The sequence below is a fragment of the Sphaeramia orbicularis genome, chromosome 22 (assembly GCF_902148855.1).
Source record: "Sphaeramia orbicularis chromosome 22, fSphaOr1.1, whole genome shotgun sequence".
Taxonomy (NCBI): domain Eukaryota; kingdom Metazoa; phylum Chordata; class Actinopteri; order Kurtiformes; family Apogonidae; genus Sphaeramia; species Sphaeramia orbicularis.
Genome location: NC_043978.1, coordinates 24,117,386 through 24,139,059, shown reverse-complemented (window position 1 = coordinate 24,139,059; position 21,674 = coordinate 24,117,386). Strand labels below are relative to the sequence as shown.

Genomic DNA, 21,674 nt, shown 5'->3' with positions numbered 1-21,674 from the left:
TTCAAGTTTTTATTTGGTTTACAACGCAAAATGTACATATTTTATACATTGATAGTTTGTTTTTTATAAAACAAGACAAAAACAAACAAAAAAACAAAGAGAACGATTGAGTAACAATTGAACAATGGGCGTCAAGTATGTTCTTTTTAAGTATTTATAAAGTCTGTCCATGGTCTCCAGCATTCCTTGAATGTGTCATGGTCGAGTCTTAGTGTAAAGGTGAGTTCTTCCATTTGAGTGATTTCTTTAACAAGGTCCTTCCATTCGTCCAATGAGGATGTTTTGTCTGTCAACCATTTCCTAGTGATCACTTTTTTGCTGGCAGTCAACATGATATTCCACAGATATGTTTTACAAAATCCTTTTACACAACCTGGTCGTTTACCAAAGAACATATTTTCAAAATTTAAAGGTGTTTTTATTTCATGACTTTGTCAATACTATTTCTGATTTTTTTCCCAAAAGGGAGATAATTTGGGAAAGCTCCAAAAAATATGATGGTGATGAGCTTTTTTTTTATTTTTTTTTAATTTTTTTTTATCTCACACTGTCTCCAGCATGATGTATCTACATTTGAACCTTTTAGTGCAGGTGTTCTAAAAAAGTGAATCACACTTTTCCATGCAAATTCTCTCCAACTAAGTGAAGATGTACTTTTCCATATATTGTCTTGTATTTTAGTCCATTCCTCCATAGTATCTTCAGGGTTTTTAAATATATATAACACTGTCCTCTAGTGGTCATGGTGACAATTTTATTATTTAACCGTGATAAAACAGCAGCAGTTTGTGTAATGCCGCAGGCTAAAATACACACATCACTAAGTACATGACGTGAATATTAATTAAACATTTTTATCTTTCGATTTGATAGCTTATTTAACGTTTACGCTGGTTTCAACTACATTTCCCAGCATGCATTTTATCGTATTTCACACGTGACGTCATGAGCCGGAGAAGCCGACAGCTTCATATCAAAAACAAGCAGCTAAGTTGCGTTAGCTAGCTCCCCTATCTAACAGCGGACAGTTGGCCCGCAGCTGACTGATCGTCACTTCAACTTTTTGGAAGCAACTTTGAGAACAAAACAAGTTGCCCGGCGAAGTAGTACAGACCAAACCTCCCCCCCAAAAGGTAAGAAACGGCTTTACTGAAATGTACACCACCGCGCACTGACCCACTAAAGATAGCCAAAGCTAACGTTAGCTTTGTTTTCTTTTTGATTATTGGCTAGCCAGCGCAGCTAACGTTAGCTCGCTAGCAAATATTTAAAGCCTCTCCTGCGCAGTGTGGTTGGCATGGTTTCCCTGGCTAAGAAAACTGATTTTAGCGCAACAAATGACAGTGAAAGCGACATTATGTGCTGATGAGTTTTACTTGCTAGCAGTTGTTTTCAGTATTTGATGTTATCAGCTCATTATTTTCATGTTTGTGTATTTAACAACCCCCTCCCTTTAACAAACTGAAGTCATGGCGTGTGGAGCCACCCTGAAGAGGACCATGGATTTCGACCCACTGATGAGTCCTGCTTCCCCTAAAAGACGAAGATGCATCCCAGTTCCCCCGTCGTCCTCATCCTCATCCCCCAGGAAGTACCTTAACATGGAGCCCTCGCCATTTGGAGAAACCTCGTCGAGACTTAGCGCAGGTAATGTCACTAATGTTAGTCTGTTTGATCACCAGCCCCTGACTTAAGTCATATTAGCAACATGTTGAATATAACCATTGCAAACCAGTAATGTAATAATACTATGCGATGAGAGTTTGGCTACTGTTTACTGAAACTGTCTGCTTGTTGTGCCTTGTCTCTCATTGTTTGTTTCTTCTTTTCTCCCCCACCAGAACAAATCCTCAACAGCATTAAGCAGGAGTACAAACGCATTCAAAAGAGGAAGCATCTAGATGGAGGTTACCAACAGTCAGAGTGCTGCTATTCTCCAGAGTCCCCATCCCAGTCATCTACTATGAATGTTTCCAGCATGCCAGGTGAGGTTGAGTAAACAAAACAAACAAGAAGAGTGTGTGCCTATCTGATTATCTCTGACATGTACTATACGATGCAAAAAAGTACCATCAACTCAGAGATTCTGATAGGTTCATGTGTGATTTATACAGGAACATCTTCTGGAGGCGTGTCTTCCACTAGAAAAGAACAGCCATTATCACCCTCAGACAGTTGTGAATGATCTGTGAACGTCTGCTCAAAGAAAGGGAGAGAAAGTGCGAGAGGAATATGAAGAAACCATGACATCAAAATTGGCAGGTTTGTACACTTTAAGAGAAGGAGGGTGACTCTTACTTTCATTACTGCATATCACTGCAAACATACTAGAGTTACAGTATCTGTTCAGCTAATTTTCATTTTAGTCCCTACACAGCTTAGGGTGGTTATTAAAATATAATTGAAAGTTTCATGGAAGTTGATAATGATCACATTCGCTTTAAAGGCTGATTTTTGGCCCCGAGTGAAATTTATTTGTGGTTTTGTAATCTATTACAGTAAGATGAGAAGATGACATAAAAAGGTGAAACTAGAGAAAAACTCATAGTCCTCTGATTTTGTCATTTAGTTTTTATTAATAGCTTTTGCAAAGACACTATTCAAATACATATATATATATAATAAAATCTATTTTTCAACATCAAAATGAATGAAGGATATTGTGACACAAATTTTTGAAACATTTTTATTTGCGCTGTAGTTTAGAATGTGAATTACATAACTCTAAAGAGACAAAACGGTAGTTATGATATAAAATTTTATGTTGATAATCAACTACTGATGACAGAGGAAAATCATCATGATATAAAATTATATCTAATGCCCAGTGCTGCAGTAGGTTATAACAAGTAAAGGGCTACTAATTGCTAGAAAACTATTTAAAACAGAATCCTGGAGGATTCTGTTAGGTTTCTGTAAATTGGCTTAGAGTCTGATTTTGACCAACTATATATAAAACTGTCAAGAGATAACTTCTGTTGTGATCTGGCGCTATATAAATAAAATTTGATTGATTTGATTGGTTTTCCCCTGTAATTTGCTTTGGAAAAAAGCGTCTGCCAAATGCATAAATGTAAATGTAAAACATAAATAAATTACAAAAGCAACAAATAAATATTTATTAAAAGATAATGTGTGAAGGCAGACATAACCAGATTAGTCAAGAAAATCATAACAGCCACTTTTATATTTGTATTATTTAGATGTAAATTGATATATTTTGTTCAAGTCAAGAAGACAAAATGAATAAAAAAAAGTTTACAATAACAAACTAAAAGAACAGATAATCCAACAAATAACTTTTCTGCTAGTTATAGGCCCAAACAGCTTTTATGTTAATCAGCAAAATAATAAACACTGACAGTGATTATCTCCACAATCTCATTTTGTAGATGATCATAATTTGTCACATGATGTTCTTTTCAGGGTAATCACTGTCAGAACTTTTTTACTAATGTTTGTTTTAAATTGACAAAATACCAGGATAATGGTTCTTTGTTGCTATTGTTTAAATACGGCAATAATGTCCCTTTCTAAATGGCAAAATTGTATTTTTTAGTCAAATAATGAGGTAAATGTGAGTGTACCACAGCTTGAGCCTTCCAGAAACTAAGAACAAACAGGGGCAATTAGTTGTTGTTTGGATGTAACACACCTTCATTTTACAAACAGGTGGGAAAAAATGGGCGATTCAGATGGCAGATGGTATTCTACCTCATAGATTGTCATATGATCTTCTGACCACATCACCCAGCCCTGTATTCATTATTAAGCCCTAATGTTTCGATTGTTGGTTACAGGTGTGAATTAATTCTTTAAGACGAATAATGATCCGTACTGTGTCGATTAGGAGTAAAATAAGAAGCTAGATGCCGAACACACACCCTTTGCATTAAAAACAGCTGAACAATAGTGAGTGAACGTTCGTCTCCTGTACATTTCAGAACAATACGACACCTTTGTGAAGTCACACACGATCAGTTAATTGCGACGATTCGGGGAGCAACCTGCGAGCTGTGAGTGTTGTTTTACTGTTTTCATTTTTATCTTATCTCCACATTCCTGTTTAATTGGCATAGCTGATGTGAAAAAGGCCTAGATTTCGGTTTAAGCTCCACCTTTTGAAGTTTAAAGTAACAAGTCTGGTTTGTGTCTTTTTATTTCATCTCTCATCTTCTCCAGATGTTTCCTGAGTGTGGCACGGAGTCTTTGCAAGACGGCCTTCTCTTGCTGCAAGCTAGCAAACGATATCTCCAGAAAGAAGAAGAAAAAAAAAAAAAGAAGCTCATTCAGTTTAGCTAGTTTAAATGGAACTTTTCTTACCGTGCCATATTTCTGTCTTTGGGCAAAGGTTTTAAGTGAAGCTGTTTGTCAATCGTTACCACTCTGTTGTAAGCAGCTAAGTGCTTCCTGATGTAAATTAATGGACCCTTTCGCTACCAGTGGCCTCTGTTCCTCCTGCGTATGTGTATCTACAGCTATCTCACTTTTTAACGATTTCCCAGCATTCCAGGCTTTGTCACGTTTTGTTTGTTACATGTAAATATGATAAAGCACTGTAGACTTTTACATAAGGTTTGCTGGTCAATCTGTAAAGAAGAAACACAGTGAGGATACGTTTGCAGTCTGTCCTCATTTATTGCTTTTTTTTTTTTTTTTTAAACCAGAGCATTAAGTGGTCTGATTGGAGCTTTTCTTTTCTTCCCGACAAGTTTTATTTATTTGACTTTTGTTTTGCTGGTATTATTTGAAACCAATGTACTTATTGGACAAAAACAATAAAACCTTTAAAGAACTGGTCTTGGTTTGATGCTTGTAGAACTTGCATGTTTAAAAATCAACCAGTTTGAAGATAAAATAGGAATGTTTACTCAAACCTGACACACTGTTGCTTAAAAAAAAAAAAAAAGCACTAATCTATTTGGTTGGGCATCAAACATGCAGCCCCTAGGCTAAACTGCCCGCCAAAGGGTCCAATCTGACCAGTGAGATGAATTTGCAAAAATTACACTGAAGATATTAACAATCAAGGGTGTGGAAATTATTTTACATCATGGCCACATACAGACTAATTTGACTGGGAGTGAGTCAGTCCAGTAAAATAATAGCATACCTTATAAATAATGGCAACTCCAAAACTTTTCCTTAGTGCAAAAAAAATCATTTGGTCCCATTTACAAACTGTCTTTCTCATAAATGTGAGTACTACTTGAATGTGGCACATGAAATCTCAGAAAAAAAAACAGCAGTTTTAACAATATTACCACCGTTATTAAATGTGTTTGTGTCTTTATAGATCCAGTGTGATCTGTAAATTGGTAATGCACACGTGGAAATAAGCTGAGGCATATTGTTAAAATTGCATGTACTTTTTAAGTAGATGTAACATTTTCAATAGTATTTTACTTTTTCCACTCTAAGAACAAAGAAAAGTTTGGAGTTGACATCATTAATAGGACATTATGGTATTATTTTACTTTCCGACCCATTGAGATCACATTGGGTTTGTTTGTGATCCCTGAACTAAATGAGTTTGACACCCCCGATGTTCCCAGATTAAAGCTCTCTTTTTTTTTTTTAATTTATTTAGTGCTCACAAAAATATTGTGATAGGGGTAACAAAGACAAACAAAAGAGAATTCATAAGACAGACGTTCAGCTAAACAAGACGGGTGCAAACAAAGGGCTATTACAAGTGTGTTTTGTGTACGCATATACATATAAATGTGTGGTTATTTATGATTTTTTTTTTTTTTCTTTGTGTGGGTTTTGCATATCCCAGGTGGAAAAAAGAAGAGAGAATGAGAACAAAATTGCCAGTCTAATAAGTAAAAGGTTAAAGGATATGGTATACAGAAGCTAAGAATCAGAAAAGGGTTTTAAATAATAGTATAGAAAGAAGCTTAGGGGGGAAAAGAAATTAATATAATTAAAAAAAAAAAAAAAAAAAACGCTCATTTTATTAATTCACTGTGTACTGAACATCTGTATTGAGGTTGTAGTTGACTAAAGCATGACCAGTATTTAGTATTTTGGTTTATTTCACCATCTCGACCCACGGTGTGTTTATTCTGCAGCTGCGAATCAATTCAAAACACAATATTCACAACGGTTTTATTAGTAGATACAAGTACAGTGCTACATATAAATACCCAGGACAAGTGAGATAAAGAGAAGATTAGAAGAAAACTAAAGAGGCAGTAACCAGGTATGGGTCCGTTTTTCTCGTTCAACAGCCTCCCATGTGAGTCGGGCCACGTGATCGGTTTTCTGCTTTGTGGACTTGATGAAGCCCAGAAACTCCAGCTCTGACACAGCCTGGATGAAACGAGCGCTAGAAAACAAGCTGAGGAAAAGTAAATCATGATGGACTGAACTACAAAATATAATAAAAACATAAAACAAACACTAAAATTAAAATGGGAATTCTCAAAAACTAAACTCAACAAAAAATATGAACTAAAAAACAAACATAACAGTGGTTTTGTTTTCTCCGAATGTTAATGGTTTGCTAAAAGAATATCATGTCTTTGTACAATATTGGACCTTTAATTAATAATCAATCATCTTGACTTTTTCAGTTCCCCAAACTAAAACTAAAAACACTAAATAAAAACTGAAATTGGAAAATTCCTCAAAAAAAAAAACCCTACTAAATACTGGGACAGATCACAGCTACAGCTTGTAAGACTTCCCATTCTTGTTGATTAGAAATATGATGTTATCCTTCATATCAGCTCAGCATGTCAACAATTATCACAATAAAAATCAAATCAATCAATATTATTTTTAAGTTTAAAGACAGATTTTTCTTAATTTAAAACAACTGAGAAAAAAATGTCAACATTAAGTAAAAAAAAAAAAAAGATGTAAGCAAAATTTGCCCTAAAATTAAGTAAAAAAAAAGTTATAATTGCCCTGATATTTACTGTAATATAAATTGTATGATGACATTTTCCTATATTTGTATCCCAGCCCTGTTAACAGCAGAACGCCTGAATTGAATGTGTCCCAATACTTTTGTCTATATTTTTTAAACTAAAAACCAAGCTGAAAAACTGAAAAAAATACAAAACTAAACAACTCTGATGGGAAATCAACCCCACATCCTTATGTGATTAAATTACTTTGATTAAATTTGGAAGGACTTAAATTTTCATCTAGCTCAGACATCAGTGTGTACAAAAGTTGCTACTGGCAAGAATTTGATTACATTTTTTGATTGTAGTTCGTTGGAAATTAGCTGCAGATGTGAACAAAACATGCATCATACATTAAATTAAGGCAAAAACATGGATGAAAAGTTATTAAGTTATGAAAAGATACTGTTTGACTCATCCACTTTGCCGAAAGTGTCTGAATCCGGATCGTTCCCATCGGCTGCAGACGCCACCGTGGCATAAGCCTAAAAAAAAAAAACAAAACAAACACACAAAAACAGAAACGAGTCAGTGTTTTATCTGCAGATCAATAAGGCGACATCCTTAAAATCAATGGAGCCTCAACTACAGACAGAAAAACAGTGGAGGTCTGGAAGGCAAAGGTGTAAAAGTGACCAGCGTGAACACACACCGACATGTGACACTGGATGATTAATTAGTCAAACATGAACTCACTTCCAGCCAGTCATAGAGGTTGATGAGCCTGCCACACTCCAGATGGAGTTTGTACGCGATGCAGATATCAGGAGCGGCGTTGGAAACAGAGCCGTCCTCTGTCTTCAGACTTTCATTCTAAAAAAAAAAAAAAAAAAGAGTGAACAGAGTGGTTTTACACATCAAATATAACAAATACACATTATCTTAATATATAATAGTGTAACCGAGTGCTGAAGGTCCACTGGATATAAGTGGTTGGGATAAATAAAACACAATTGACACTGGGTATAACTTCAACGTGAGTCCTGTTTTACTGTTTTTCTTTTTTTTAAACAACCCAGCACCAATATACTTTACGGCAACTCAACTGCAAGCCCCAAGGGACAAACTTCCCAAAACAGATGAGCATAGAATTGTGTGTTAAAGCAGTAGTAGTAGTAGTATAGTATAGGAATACAAATACTTCACAACTGTTCCAAAATTTTTTACTTTTATACTTTGACTTGTCACTTTACTTGACAACCAGTAAAAGTTTGTGTGTATCGGTGTGTGGGGTTCAGCTTTGGAATGGGTTGGGGGCAGACCTCAGGTGGTGTCCAAACATTCAAAAATTAAAAAGAATGTACAAAGAAATGTCACAATATATTGCTCAAGGAAGGGTGTGATTGTACTTGGATTGTCAGGTTGTTGTTTTTTGTGTGCAGGGTTTCTGCAGGTATGAGCAAATCTAATTTAATGCTTTTTTATGCCCTTTTTAATGCCACTTTAAACAAATGTAATGCCCATGTCCAACTGCAGATACAGTTTTCTATATAGTTTTATGACAATTTACCATTCACAGGCTTTAACCAGGTTCTGAATAGTTCCTCCTCCAATCACTTCAGCGGAAACTGGCATTTTCCCATTTTTCCGGCATTTTCTAGTATTCCCTCCGCTCTTTCGCCACAGCATGAGCACACTTACAGTACATTGCATTCCAAGCATCCGGTGTTGTGACTTCATGTATCGGCCATAAAAAATAGACAATTAAAGGGTTCCGCCTGTTAATCACACTATACTTCTGATCAAAATTATTAAATGTTTATAATCAAATAAATCATGAATAACAATGCTTTTTTCCATCAAGTGTATTTAATTTTTAATGCCTCTGGACATTGAATTTAATGCTTTTTAATGCCATTTATGGCCTTAATTTTCACAAAATCTATTTAATGACTTTTAATGCTTTTTAATGACCTGCAGAAACCCTGGTGTGTATATTAAATGGGTGTGTGGATGTGGGTCAGTGTATAGATGTAGACATAATTTGGTGTGTAAGTATACGGGTATGTGGCTGTATGTGTATGGGTGTGTAATATGTTTATGGATAATCACAATCTTATGTGTAACATGTGATTAGGTACGAACAGTCTGAGGATTAGAAACAGGGAGTAGGACTAGATAAGCAGGGGCTTCTTCCTACTCCCTTTCAGGCACAACAGTTAGTCCATTTTCTTTTCTTTTTTTTTTTTTGTCTTGTTTTGTTTTTTATCCAGTGTTTTGTATTATATTTGTGTCTGAAATAAAAAAACTAAACGAAAGAAGTTGAATCAGTACCATTACTTTTACCAGAGACAGGTAGAAGCATCTGTGTGTTATTATTGTTATTATTATAACCTTTATTTAACCAGGAAAAACCTCACTGAGATTAAAAATCTCTTTTTCAAGAGTGTCCTGGTCAAGACAGCTGCAGAAGTTACACAAAATGGAAATCACAGCCATACATCCACACTAAAAATATACATAAACACAGTGAAAGTCAGTACTAAAAACAAACTTAAACCTGATAAGAACATACATATAAAACATCACTATTATTTTAAAAGGTACTAAAAGTATAACAACAATGTTCCTTAAAAGCATCTCGAGGTTTCATCTGCTCTTAAATGGACTTCTATCATATTGTATAGATATGTATATGATGGCAGTCCATATCTATGCTGACTGTACATCTCTATTTTTGTTTTGGCTGTGGTGCTGAGCTATTTTGTTTTGAAAAATGAAAATTTAATAAATATATTCTTTAAAAAAAAGCATCTCTAAACCCAACTGAACCAATTAGAAAAATATTTACATCCACTTCTGTCCTTTCCCCATTTATTTAAAATGACTTTGAATGTATTAAAACAGACCAGTTCCTTTAGTTTAATGTCCTTCTGTAGGTTGTTCCAGGCAGTGGGAGCCCAAAATGTAAAAGCTGTCATTCCCAGTTCTGTTCTGACATTTGGAACTTGTAAAGATGACAGTTACAGGGCTGTACGCTTACTTTTTTAGATGGTAGTGCTGGTGCTAGCAAGTTAAAAATTTTAGTAGCACGAAGAAAAATTTAGTAGCACACACAGTTGGACAGTTAGTTAATGTGTTTATTGGCTAAATTAATTTGATACTGATCAGAAATTCTAACAATTAAACTGATTCTTTAACCTTTATTTTTCCTCCACCTGAACACAACAGGATGAATTTAAACATTTTTAAATATGAAAATTCAACAGTACTATATTTTCAATGCGCATCGGTGAACAGTCTGTGCTGGTCTGAATTAGATATGGCTTATTACCCTTGGCAAAGCAAATTTGCAAAACAAATATTATAATATATATTTGTTATAATATTGTTGTAATATTATTATTATAAATTTGTTATAGGTATTATTTGTGCGAATGTGGTATACGATATTTTATTCATGCTTTCTTTTCTTATATTCATTTCATAGGTCTTATGTATTTCATTGTTGTTGTTTTTTTGTTTTTTTTTAGTTTTGTTTGTTTTGTTTGTTTTCTCTCTCTTCTGCCCAGTTTACTCAGTTCTGGTTGTAGTTATTGTTACCATTATAATTGTCTCCATGGTTGTTACTGTTTGTATTGTTGATACTTTCTTGTGAGGGTCTTCGCCACCTTCTTCTCTCTTGTTCTCTCCCCTTCTTCTACCTACCCCCCCCCCCCCCACCCCCCATGTCAGGTCCGGCATCGAAATGTGGTTCAACAAAACTCATAATAAACACAGTAGAATATCAAAAGGCGCTTCATATACTTTGAAGTTACCCTTGGCAAAGCAAATTTGTTCAGCACCAAAAGGAACCAGACTACCATTCTGCTGTTAAGACGCTGGACAAGACAAGTGGGAAAAAAAAAAAAAAGTGTGAGATACTCCCTGGTAAAATGTCCAAATAAAAGAGGATACACAAGCAAAGGTGTCAAAAAAAAAAAAAAAAAAGATACGGCTTATTGACAAGAGACAATTCTAATCAGTCCCATAATTCAAAATAAATTTTACTCAACAAAAAGTATAAAGTTCTGTTTGACTTAATATGTTTCACTTTGCTTGAAAACTTTGGGGCTTATACTGTTCGAGTCCTCACTAAGACCAAGAGAGTGGACCACATCCGCCCAGTTCTGAGGTCTCTACACTGGCTCCCTGTCTCTCAGAGAATAGACTTCAAAATTCTCTTGCTAACATATAAAGCACAGAATGGTTTAGGCCCAAAATACATTAGAGACTTTCTAGTCCAGTATGAACCATCCAGACCACTCAGGTCATCTGGTACAGGTCTGCTCTGGGTTCCCAAAGTCAGAACTAAACATGGAGAATCAGCGTTCAGTTTCTATGCTCCGTATATCTGGAACAAACTACCAGAAAGTATAAGGTCTGCTGAGAGTCTGAGTTCTTTTAAGTCCAGGTTAAAGACTCACCTGTTCACTGCTGCCTTTGACTAAAAGGCTTTTGACTTTTTAAATTTTATTCTCTTTGAAACTCTGCACTGCAACTTTTACTTTAATATGTGTGTTTTTATTTTATTTTATTTATTCTATTTTATTTTAGTTTGATTTTATGTGTTGTGTTCTTACTTGCTGTTTTTAATCACCTTTTATATGTTTCTTTATAATGTTTTAAATGTGTTTCTTTTTGTTTCTTTTATTTCAATGTCCTGTGTGAAGCACCTTGAATTGCCTTGTTGCTGAAATGTGCTATACAAATAAACTTGCACTTGCACTTGTTCAAGGTTTGAGAAAGAGCGGCATGATACCAACGCAACTCCTTCGCACTTGTGCTAGTGGATGCATATTTCTCTTCGCACAGAGTGATTTTTAGTCGAAAATGTCACACTGTACAACCCTGAGTTAGTGTATAGTTTTGCTCCTATTTGTTCCTTTCCTCTAGTACCTGTAGGTAGTGGTATGGGTTACTGAGTGCAGCCTGAATGGAGGTGCGAGGCGTAGCGTTGAGGTGGCGTCTCACGGTGGCAGAGGAGGTGTAGTAGCAGACCTCGTACAGCGTCTGGGCTTCTGGCGGAGATAAATGACTCCTGAGAGGAAGAGAGAAGCCACGTGAATGACAGCGTTTGTTTATTTGTTCTTCCGGCTGAGCCACGAGTTCAACTCACTTCACTAAGCCGTCGATAAGCTCAAGCGCCTCGTTTCGGACCGTCTCAAACGGGCTCAGTTTCTTTGTTCTGCGGGTCTCGTTCATCTCCAGCAGCGTCTATGACACGGCAGCGGATGGTTTATGTACTTACGGTAGAATACACCACATCAGAGGTGAAGAATGAGTAAAGTCGCTACCTTCTGCAGCTGGAACAGATCGGTTTTCTTCTGACTCAGACTCTTTACTGGGGAGGTGATGCTGTTGTCAACAGGGGGGGCGTTTTCTGCAGAGGCTACGAGGCCATGACAAGGACATACATTATATCTTCATATAAAATACCAAAAGGAGAAGACTTTCTATAGTAGATTTACATTATATTACATTTATACGTTTGGCAGATGCTTTTTTCCAAAGTGACTTTCAGGGAAGGTTAACAAATCAACTCTCTCTGTACTTCTTTTGTAAAGCACTTTAAAATAACCACAGTGGACCAAAGTGCTACACAGATAATAAAAACCAAATACAAGACTAAAATACAAGAATAGATTAAAAAGACAGAAAAGAAGCTGTACAGAAGAATAAATAAAAACCAAAATACAAGAATAAAATACAAGAATAGATTAAAAAGACAGAAAAGAAGCTGTACAGAAGAATAAATAAAAACCAAAATACAGAATAAAATACAAGAATAGATTAAAAGACAGAAAAGAAGCTGTACAGAAGATAAATAACCAAAATACAATAAAACACAAGAATAGATTAAAAAGACATAAAAGTAGCTGTACAGAAGAATAAAAACCAAATAAAAGACTAAAACACAAGAATAGATTAAAAAGACATAAAAAGTAGCTGTACAGAAGAATAAATAAAAACCAAAATAAAAGACTAAAATACAAGAATAGATTAAAAAGACATAAAAGTAGCTGTACAGAAGAATAAAAACCAAAATAAAGACTAAAACACAAGAATAGATTAAAAAGACATAAAAAGTAGCTGTACAGAAGAATAAATAAAAACCAAAATAAAGACTAAAATACAAGAATAGATTAAAAAGACATAAAAGTAGCTGTACAAGAAAAAAACCAAATAAAAGACTAAAACACAAGAATAGATTGAAAAGACATAAAAAGTAGCTGTACAATTAAAAAACAGTGTCGTACAGAAGAATAAAAAAGCAAAATGATAGACTAAAATAGAAGAATAGATTAAAAAGACATAAAAACAGCTGTACAATTAAAGTAGATACTGCCTGTAGGGTACAGGTGCCAAAACCGGCCCACCCATTGGGTTGAATTAGTGAAATGCAAAAATTACATTGAAGATATTAACAATCAAGGATGCTAAAATTCTTATAATTCAGGTTCCACATTCAGACCAATATGATCTTAAGTGGGTCGGAGCAGTAAAATACTGTCATAATAACCTATAAATAATGAAAATTGTAAATATTCTCTTAGATTTAGTGTAAAAAAAATATTAAATTACATGAAAATCTTTGTATTTACCAACTATCCTTTTACAAAAAAATGTGAAAAACCTGAACAAATTTGAACAACATGACATGTCTTGAGAAATGAGTGCAATTTTACCAATATTCTGCCTGTTACTAAATGTTTTGTGTATTCTAATTATAATGCAAGTTGTAATGTATGTGTAAATGATAAACTGAGGCATAATATTGTTAAAATTGCACTTATTTTTCTTGAGACATTTCAGGCTGTTCATGTTAATCTGAAATTGTGTAGACGTAAACATTTTCATAATGTAATTGGACTTTTTTAACTGTTTTATTTTTCTAGTCGGGCACATCTGAGATCATATTGGGCTGAATGTGGGCCCTGAACTAAAATGAGTTCGACACCCCTGCACTAGGGTAAACATAAAACAGACACAAAAGTAAAATATAAAACTAAGCGAACTAAAATTAGGAACAAAAGTAAAACTAGCAGTGGAAAAAAACCTACTGTGCACAAAGGGTTTTTATTTAATTTCTCTCAACACTGATTTTGTTTTTTTTTTTAATCCATGACTATGATTTTGATTGTTCTACTTCTAAATTTCTAAAATATTTTTCATGCTCTGACTGTAAATAATAATTTTCTACCACAACTAACCCTTACTCACACTTACGAAGAAATCTCCCATTATTAAACTTTAAGGAGATTTTTCAATGTTGAGAGAAATGAAGTAAAACCACACTTTTATCATTAGGACAATTAAAATCCTTAATCACTTCTATTTTACCTCAGGCTGCTCCTGTTTTTAAGTAGATGTCTTTGTTTTTAGTTCATCTTTATCACTTCTACTTTTTGGTACCTGTGATACAGCATTGTATGTTTCAAATATTTTGTGTTTTAAATCCATAATTCCCTTATTTTACCTCCAGCTGCTCCTGTTTTTAAGTAGACTTCTGTTTTTAATTTGTCTTTGTCACTTTTACTTTTGGTATTTCTGATATGTCCATTGTATGTTTCAAATGTTTTGTTTTGTTGCGGCTATATTGTAAATGAGGTTGCGTCCTCAATATATCTCTGAGGTTAAATAAAGGTTAAATGAATGAATGAATCATCATCATCACTAAACATTTCAAAAAGTTTCTCATACATTTGTTAAAAAAAAAATACTCATCTGACATTTATGGATGCTGCTTTCAGACCAAATCCTAATTATAAATTGCCAATTCATGTCCCTTTGTTATTTTATTTGTCCTAAGTTGCCCCTGTTTCAATTTTAAATAGATGTAATGTTCAGAAATTAAACGAAGTTAACAAAATATAAATGAAACCTGTCAAGGCAGATTTTAATAGCATTGCTTTAGTTTTTAATTAGCATTTTCTATACTGCGCCAACTTTTTCTTATTTAAAAAGTAGTAACTAATAAAAGCTTTATATTCAGTTGATTAATTGCCATTTTGAGAGAATCTGTATTAGAAGCCAATTGTTTAGCAGGAAAGAGATATTTAAAAAAAAATTAAAGCAGAAACATCGTGGGCCTTGGTTTTTATATTTAATAAGTGCAGAATAGATTAACTTCAACAGATGAAGAGACATAATGTTAAGTAATTTAAAAAGGCCATATGTTGTTTTCTGCTTTCAAATATTAAAAAAACGCCAAAGGGACTTTAACCAAAACATCAGAAAGTGACCAGATGGGATGGGAAATGCTAACAAACAACTTTTAGAGTCAAATAAAGTGATAAAAACTAGAAGCACTGTTGTTTTCTCCATGAAACGAATGGAAATATACAGAGCTATGCAAGAATGGAACAAACTACCGAAACACATCACACAAGAAAACTGGAAAATGAAATTCAAGAAATCAGCCGAGAAGCATCTATTGACCATAAATGATTGATACTTGGGTTAATTGAATGTATGGACTATATATACTATGCCGCTGCTGACCTAAAGGAGTTGTCATGTCTGTATTTTGTCTGTTATTTATTTTCTTTCATGTTATGCAGTATGTGAAAAATTATTTTGTATGATTATGTATGTTATATGCATTGACTAGCTGTAAAGATTATTGTAAGGACCCCAGGAAGGATAGCTGTAGCTATGGTACAGCTAATGGGGATCCTAAAGAAAGAAAGAAAGGACACAGCTCTAAATGAAAAGAATAGAGTTTGATGCTGAAATGACAGTGTTTCTTCTACATGGGTGAGTTTGATTCTGAGTTTTATAAAGGTATACAGTTATTATGTGATGTTCTTATCTTTGCCAAATTGCCATTTGTTGATCCACGGTTCAGACTAAACTGTGACAGTTCTGACCTTGTTTGTACGATTCCAAACACATCTTTAATGCATCTACTGACAACACAAATTTTACAGAAAACAGAGGTGATTTGTGGTTTTCCTGTGGCTGTTTTCTGTCTATAAACAGAGGTAAGCTAGCAGAGCTATAATGTAAACTATCAGCTAATGCAGGACATGAAGATTATAGGTGTTATTTTGAGTGGCTGTCAAATATCCAGCTACGAGTTTTAGTTTGAAGAAGAAAACTTGATGAAACCACTGTACAGATGTGTGTGAGCACCAAAATGTATACGTTCTTCAGTGAGTGATCCAGTCTGTGTTGATTTGTTGCTGGTTTCAGTAGTCCTAAGTGTGTTCTAGTATATGACTTTCCCTGCTGCTGAGAGTTTGGATCAATACAACATACAGTCGCGAAAAAAATTATTTGACCATCAAAAGTAATCAAAAACAATGGTTATGCAATCAAGTACTAACTCCTGGGTGTATCATGTGACTAAAACAGACAAAAAAGAAAACATGGAATGCTTAAAAGTACTGTTTTTGTCAGTACGCCATAGATATTGATGTAAAAACTGAAGTGATTTTGGTTATTATCAAGAAAACCATGGAAAATGGATAGATATCAGCTCTGAAATTAAACTATAATGAGCTATTTTGTTGTTATCATTATATTTGTCCAAACAAATGTACCTTTAGTTGTACCAGGCATTAAAATGAACAAGAAATTGAAGAAAACAAGGGTGGTCTAATACTTGTATGACCCACCCATCAGGTGCTCTGCTCTCTCTGAATAATGTGAATCCGTTGCTGAAAAACTATGACTTAAACTGAAATAAAATTAAAAACTGTAACATCTCTGCATGTACCTGGCTAATATCTCCCTACTTACCGTCCAACTGTTTTATTTTTGTCAATATCTCCTCCATCTGGATGAGAGCGTTCATCATCTTCTTCGATTTGACGGGCTTCAGAGTTCCACAACACCTCTGGATGGAGGCGATCAGCTCTTTAGCCAACATCCTGGAAGGAACACAGAGCTAGGTCTGACGGGGAATCCACCACTTTAATAATTCCATTATTATGTCCATATCTGCCCCATGTGTTCACAGGTTACAGGCTCATTATCCCGGTTTTACCTGAGGAGCTTCATGGCGGACTGGTACTCCTCTGTCTCCCATACAGTCTTCTCCAGACATATTAAGTGCAGCTCCCTGATCTAGAACACAAGGGCACCTTTTCAGGGTTTCTGCAGGTATCAGCAAATCTGATTTAATGCCCTTTTAATGCCACTTTAAACAAATTTATATGCCCATGTTCAAGTGCAGATACAGTTTTAATATATATATATATATATATATACACATATGTGTATATATATATATATACCACATATGTGTATATATATATATATATATATATATATACAATGTGTATATATAGATATATATATATATATATATATATATACACACACACATATGATATATATATATATATATATATATATATATATATACACACACATATGTGTGTGTGTATTATATAATATATATATATATAGATATATATAATATATATATTAATATATAATATATACTATATATATACATACATACATACATACATATGTGTAATATTTGTTTTCTTCTATATCATGTATTTGTTTTTATTAGTGGTTTTTGCATTTTGAGATCCAGGTTGGGTCGGTATGGGGGTCGGCATTGGTTCTGAAGGGTGGTTATACTTTGTGTGTCACAAAATCTTGTATCATAAAATGTGAATATCTTTTTTTGTATTGTACTTTTGGAGATGCACAAAAAATAAATAAAACATTGATCCAAAAAAAAAAATTATGTTTTTTGGATCAATTTTTCAATTTATTTTCATTTATATATATATATATATTATATATATAATATATATATATATATATATATATATATATATATATATTACACATGCACACACAAAGACACACACACACACACACATACATACACAAACACACAGTGGCTTTAACCAGGTTCTGAATAGTTCCTCCTCCAATCACTTCTGCTGAAACTTGCATTTTCCTGTTTTTCTGACATTTGCTAATATTCCCTCCGCTCTTTTGCCAAAGCATGAGCACGCTCACAGCACATTGCATTCCAAGCATCCAGTGTTGTGACTTTGTGTATCGGCCATAAACAATAAACAATTAAAGGGTTCCGCCTGTCAATCATCACATATACTTCATATCAAAATTATTAAATATTTATAATCAAAATAAATCGTGAATAACAATGTTTTTTTTTTTTTTCCATCAAGTGTATTTAATTATTTAATTCCTCTGGAAATTGAAATGAATGCTTTTTAATGCCATTTAAGGCCTTAATTTTCAAAATCTATTTAATGACTTTTACTGCTTTTTAATGACCAGCGGAAATCCTGTTTTTGTCACATCAAGACAGTTTCCAGTGAAAACAAACCAGGTGTTCTTTTGTCCGATTATGATAAAATATGAGGAGTTCTTGCCTGTTTTCCGAGGGGGGTACCGAGGTAATGACGAGGTCAGAGTGTGCAGACTCAGGACAGGGTAATAGTTCTTGTGATATTTACGAAGGTCCTTTATCAGCTTCCGACACCTCCTAAAACAGACAAAACAAAGAAAGGATTCATTCTAATTATGTCCTGATAAGTACGCTCGTGAGTAAGCAACGGACATAAAACAAAAACTCTACCTTTAAGTGCGTGTCATCAGTCATCAGATTGACCTTTTCCTGGGCATCCTGCTTCTCTGTGTACCTGGGAAATGTCAGGGCACATTTAAAGGCTGTGTTTTACATTGGAAACAGATAAAAATGCAGGTAAAAGCAAACAATTATTTACATTTACATTCCAACAACAATTAAGTTATACGAAGGCACATAGTGTTTGATAATGCAAGGAAATGGAGAATATTTTGTACAAATTAAGATTTTTTTTTTTTTGCATTTTATGGTAGTTTTATTCTACCCTATTACCATTATATATTCTATATTACATTTTATTCTTTATATTTCTTATGCAACAAACTGAGACCTGGTTAACTATATTTCATTCTATCATGTACAATTGATCAAATGACAATAAAACTGAGTCTGAAATAAATCAAGTCACACTAGTTTTTCCATTCCATAATTTCATGGATATTTTTGCATGGTTAAAATGATCTAAAATGTTATTTTTGATTATTACACATGTTTTATCTTTATTTGAGCTTTTTGTTCAGTTTTTTTTCTTTCTGAAGTACTTGGCTCTTTCTCATTGTTTAAAGAGAAATTAAAGAATAAATTGTTTGATTTTTATTTAATTTTTTTTTTTTTTTTTTTTGCAAATGACAAATTGCCGCAGTTAGTGACGGCAGATATAATCCTCAGAACCAACAATGTTTTTGTTATCTTTAGGGGACTGGAAAAAAAAAAAAAAAAACTGTCCACTGCAAAGCAAATTCCATAAAAAAAAAATCTATTAAAAATGTATTTGAAAAAAAAGCAAAAACTTTAACTTCCTTGGGTCTGAGGAGGATTGTATTAAGAGGTTAATTTTAACAATTCTCTTTGATATTTCTATTGTGAACGTATAAGTGTTTTGTTAAAAAGGGTCAGAAAACATAAGATTGTTCTTCTTTCTGCTCCTTTTCATTCATAATCCGGTCTATTTGCTGACATTCAAAACCAGATTTTCTTTGTCTTTGTCTTTTATCTAATAAAAAAATAAATAAATAAACCTCAAGTTAACACTAAATCCTTTGTGTGTACCGCCTGAATGACAGGAGCTGCCTTATCCTTATTTTAAGCTTTTTTGTTCAGTTGTTTTCCTTTCTGAAGTACTTGGCCGTTTCTCATTCTTTAATGTGAAATTAAAGAATAAATTGTTTGATTTTTAAATTGCTTTTGTAAATGACTAATTGCAGCAGTGAGTGAAGGTAGATATCCTGCTGAGACCCAACCATTCCTTTTTAGTTCTCTCTATGGGACTAGAAAAAAATAATAATAGTAATAATAAGCCTGTCCACTGCAAAGCAAATTCCATTAAAAAAATCAAATATAAAATGTATTTGAAAAAAAGAAAAGTAAAAAAAAAAATTGATTGACTGATTTCACAATTCTGTTTGACATTTCCACTGTTAACGCGTAAGTGTTTTGTAAAAAAGCGTCAGATAACATATGATTGTTCTTCTTTCTTCTCCTTTTCATTCATAATTCGGTCCATTTGCTGACATGTAAAAGCAGATTTTCTTTTCTGCGTCTTTTATCTAATAAACAAAATAAATAAATAAACCTCAAATTAAAACGACATCCTGTGTGTGTACCTCCTGAATGACAGGAGTTGTCTTATCCTTATTTTAAGCTTTTCTATTCTTTTTTTTTTTCTAAAGTACTTGGCTGTTTCTCATTCTTTAACGAGAAATAAAGAATAAATTGTTTGATTTTTAAATTACTTTGTAAATGACTAATTGCAGCAGTGAGTAATGGTAGATACCTGCTGAGACCCAACCATTCCTTTTTAGTTCTCTCTATGGGACTAGGAAAAAAATAAGAATAGTAATAATAACCCAGTCCACTGCAAAGCAAATTCCATTAAAAAAAAAAAAAATCAAACGAAAAATGTATTTGAAAAAGCAAAACAGACAAAAAAAAAAAAAAATTGACTGATTTCACAATTCTTTTTGAAATTTCTACATTGAACAATAAGTATTTATGTCAGAAAACATAAAATTGTTCCTCTTTCTGCTTTTCATTCAATATCTGGTTAATTTGCTGACATGTAAGAGCAGATTTTCTTTTCTTTTTTATGTAATAAACAAAATAAATAAACGTCATTGTGTGCATGTACCTCCTGAATGACGGGAGCTGCCTTATCCTCTCCAGGTCCCTCTGACTGAGCTCCATCACGTTGGCCAAGGCCTCTTTCTTTTACAGCAGAGCACACTGAGAGGCTGCGAGTGAAAGTGCTCCAGCAAAGCCAACTGAAGACACAGAACACGGATTATACTCCAACAATACGCATATCTGACCTCTATCTGCAGACAACGGGGGGTAGCACAAACGCCGATAAGCAAATGATAGATGGAGCGTGGAGAAAGCGCTCCTCTGTACCTGCACGCCTTGATGAAGTTCCTCACGGAGAAGTCGTGGTAGAGGAAGATGCTGATCAGCACCTGCATCACTTTGCCGTTGAGTTTAAAAGGGAAGTGTGAAGTCAGGACCAACTGGAAACAGACAAGACAAAAAAAAAAAAAGTCATTTAAAATCTCAAGCAGTTTTGAATGAGATTAAAATAAATGACACCTGTTGATTTAATGCCAATTTATTTTGTTTGTTTTTAATTTCCTAGTTAAATTCTATTGCAATGTTTCTAAATCTTAAGTTCTATTTGCATTCATTGTGGACAAAGTAAGACTTTCATTGTACAGGGAAACATGTTTCTTTACTGTACACATGACAATAAAAGGCTTTGAACTGAACTGAATTTAGAAATTAAGTCTGTTTTTTTACCTTAATTCACTGAAATCATCCCAACAGGGTTTCTGCAGGCATCAGCAAATCTAATTTAATGCTTTTTAATGCCACTTTAAACAAATTTAATGTCCATGTCCAACTGTAGATACAGTTTATATATAGTTTTATGACCGTTTACCGTCAACAGGCTTTAACCAGGTTCTGAATAGTTCCTCCTCCAGTCACTTCTGCTGAAACTTGCACTTTCACATTTTCCAACATTTGCTAATACTCCGTCTGCTCTCTCACCACGGCATGCCCACGCACACAGAACATTGCATTCCAAGCATCCGGTGTTGTGACTTTGTGTATCAGCCATAAACAATAGCCAAAATGTACTATACTTCCGATCAAAATTATTAAATGTTTATATAATCAAAATAAATCATGAATAA

At 33.9% G+C, this 21,674-nt stretch overlaps 1 protein-coding gene and 1 pseudogene across 1 annotated transcript in view; one reads left to right on the top strand and one right to left on the bottom strand.

The window, feature by feature from the left end:
* Positions 1-946: 946 nt before the first annotated feature.
* Positions 947-4,319, top strand: LOC115414222 (akirin-2-like; annotated as a pseudogene).
* Positions 4,320-6,189: 1,870 nt separating this feature from the next.
* The window catches only part of LOC115413226 (origin recognition complex subunit 3-like), a 28,377-nt gene continuing 12,892 nt past the window's right edge, over positions 6,190-21,674 (bottom strand). The window contains 14 exon segments of the mRNA XM_030125960.1: positions 6,190-6,346; positions 7,335-7,405; positions 7,617-7,733; positions 11,799-11,940; positions 12,019-12,116; positions 12,197-12,291; positions 16,647-16,777; positions 16,894-16,973; positions 18,272-18,286; positions 18,288-18,381; positions 18,473-18,541; positions 20,615-20,693; positions 20,696-20,755; positions 20,885-20,990. Of these exon segments, the coding sequence (XP_029981820.1) occupies positions 6,190-6,346; positions 7,335-7,405; positions 7,617-7,733; positions 11,799-11,940; positions 12,019-12,116; positions 12,197-12,291; positions 16,647-16,777; positions 16,894-16,973; positions 18,272-18,286; positions 18,288-18,381; positions 18,473-18,541; positions 20,615-20,693; positions 20,696-20,755; positions 20,885-20,990 (1,314 nt within the window).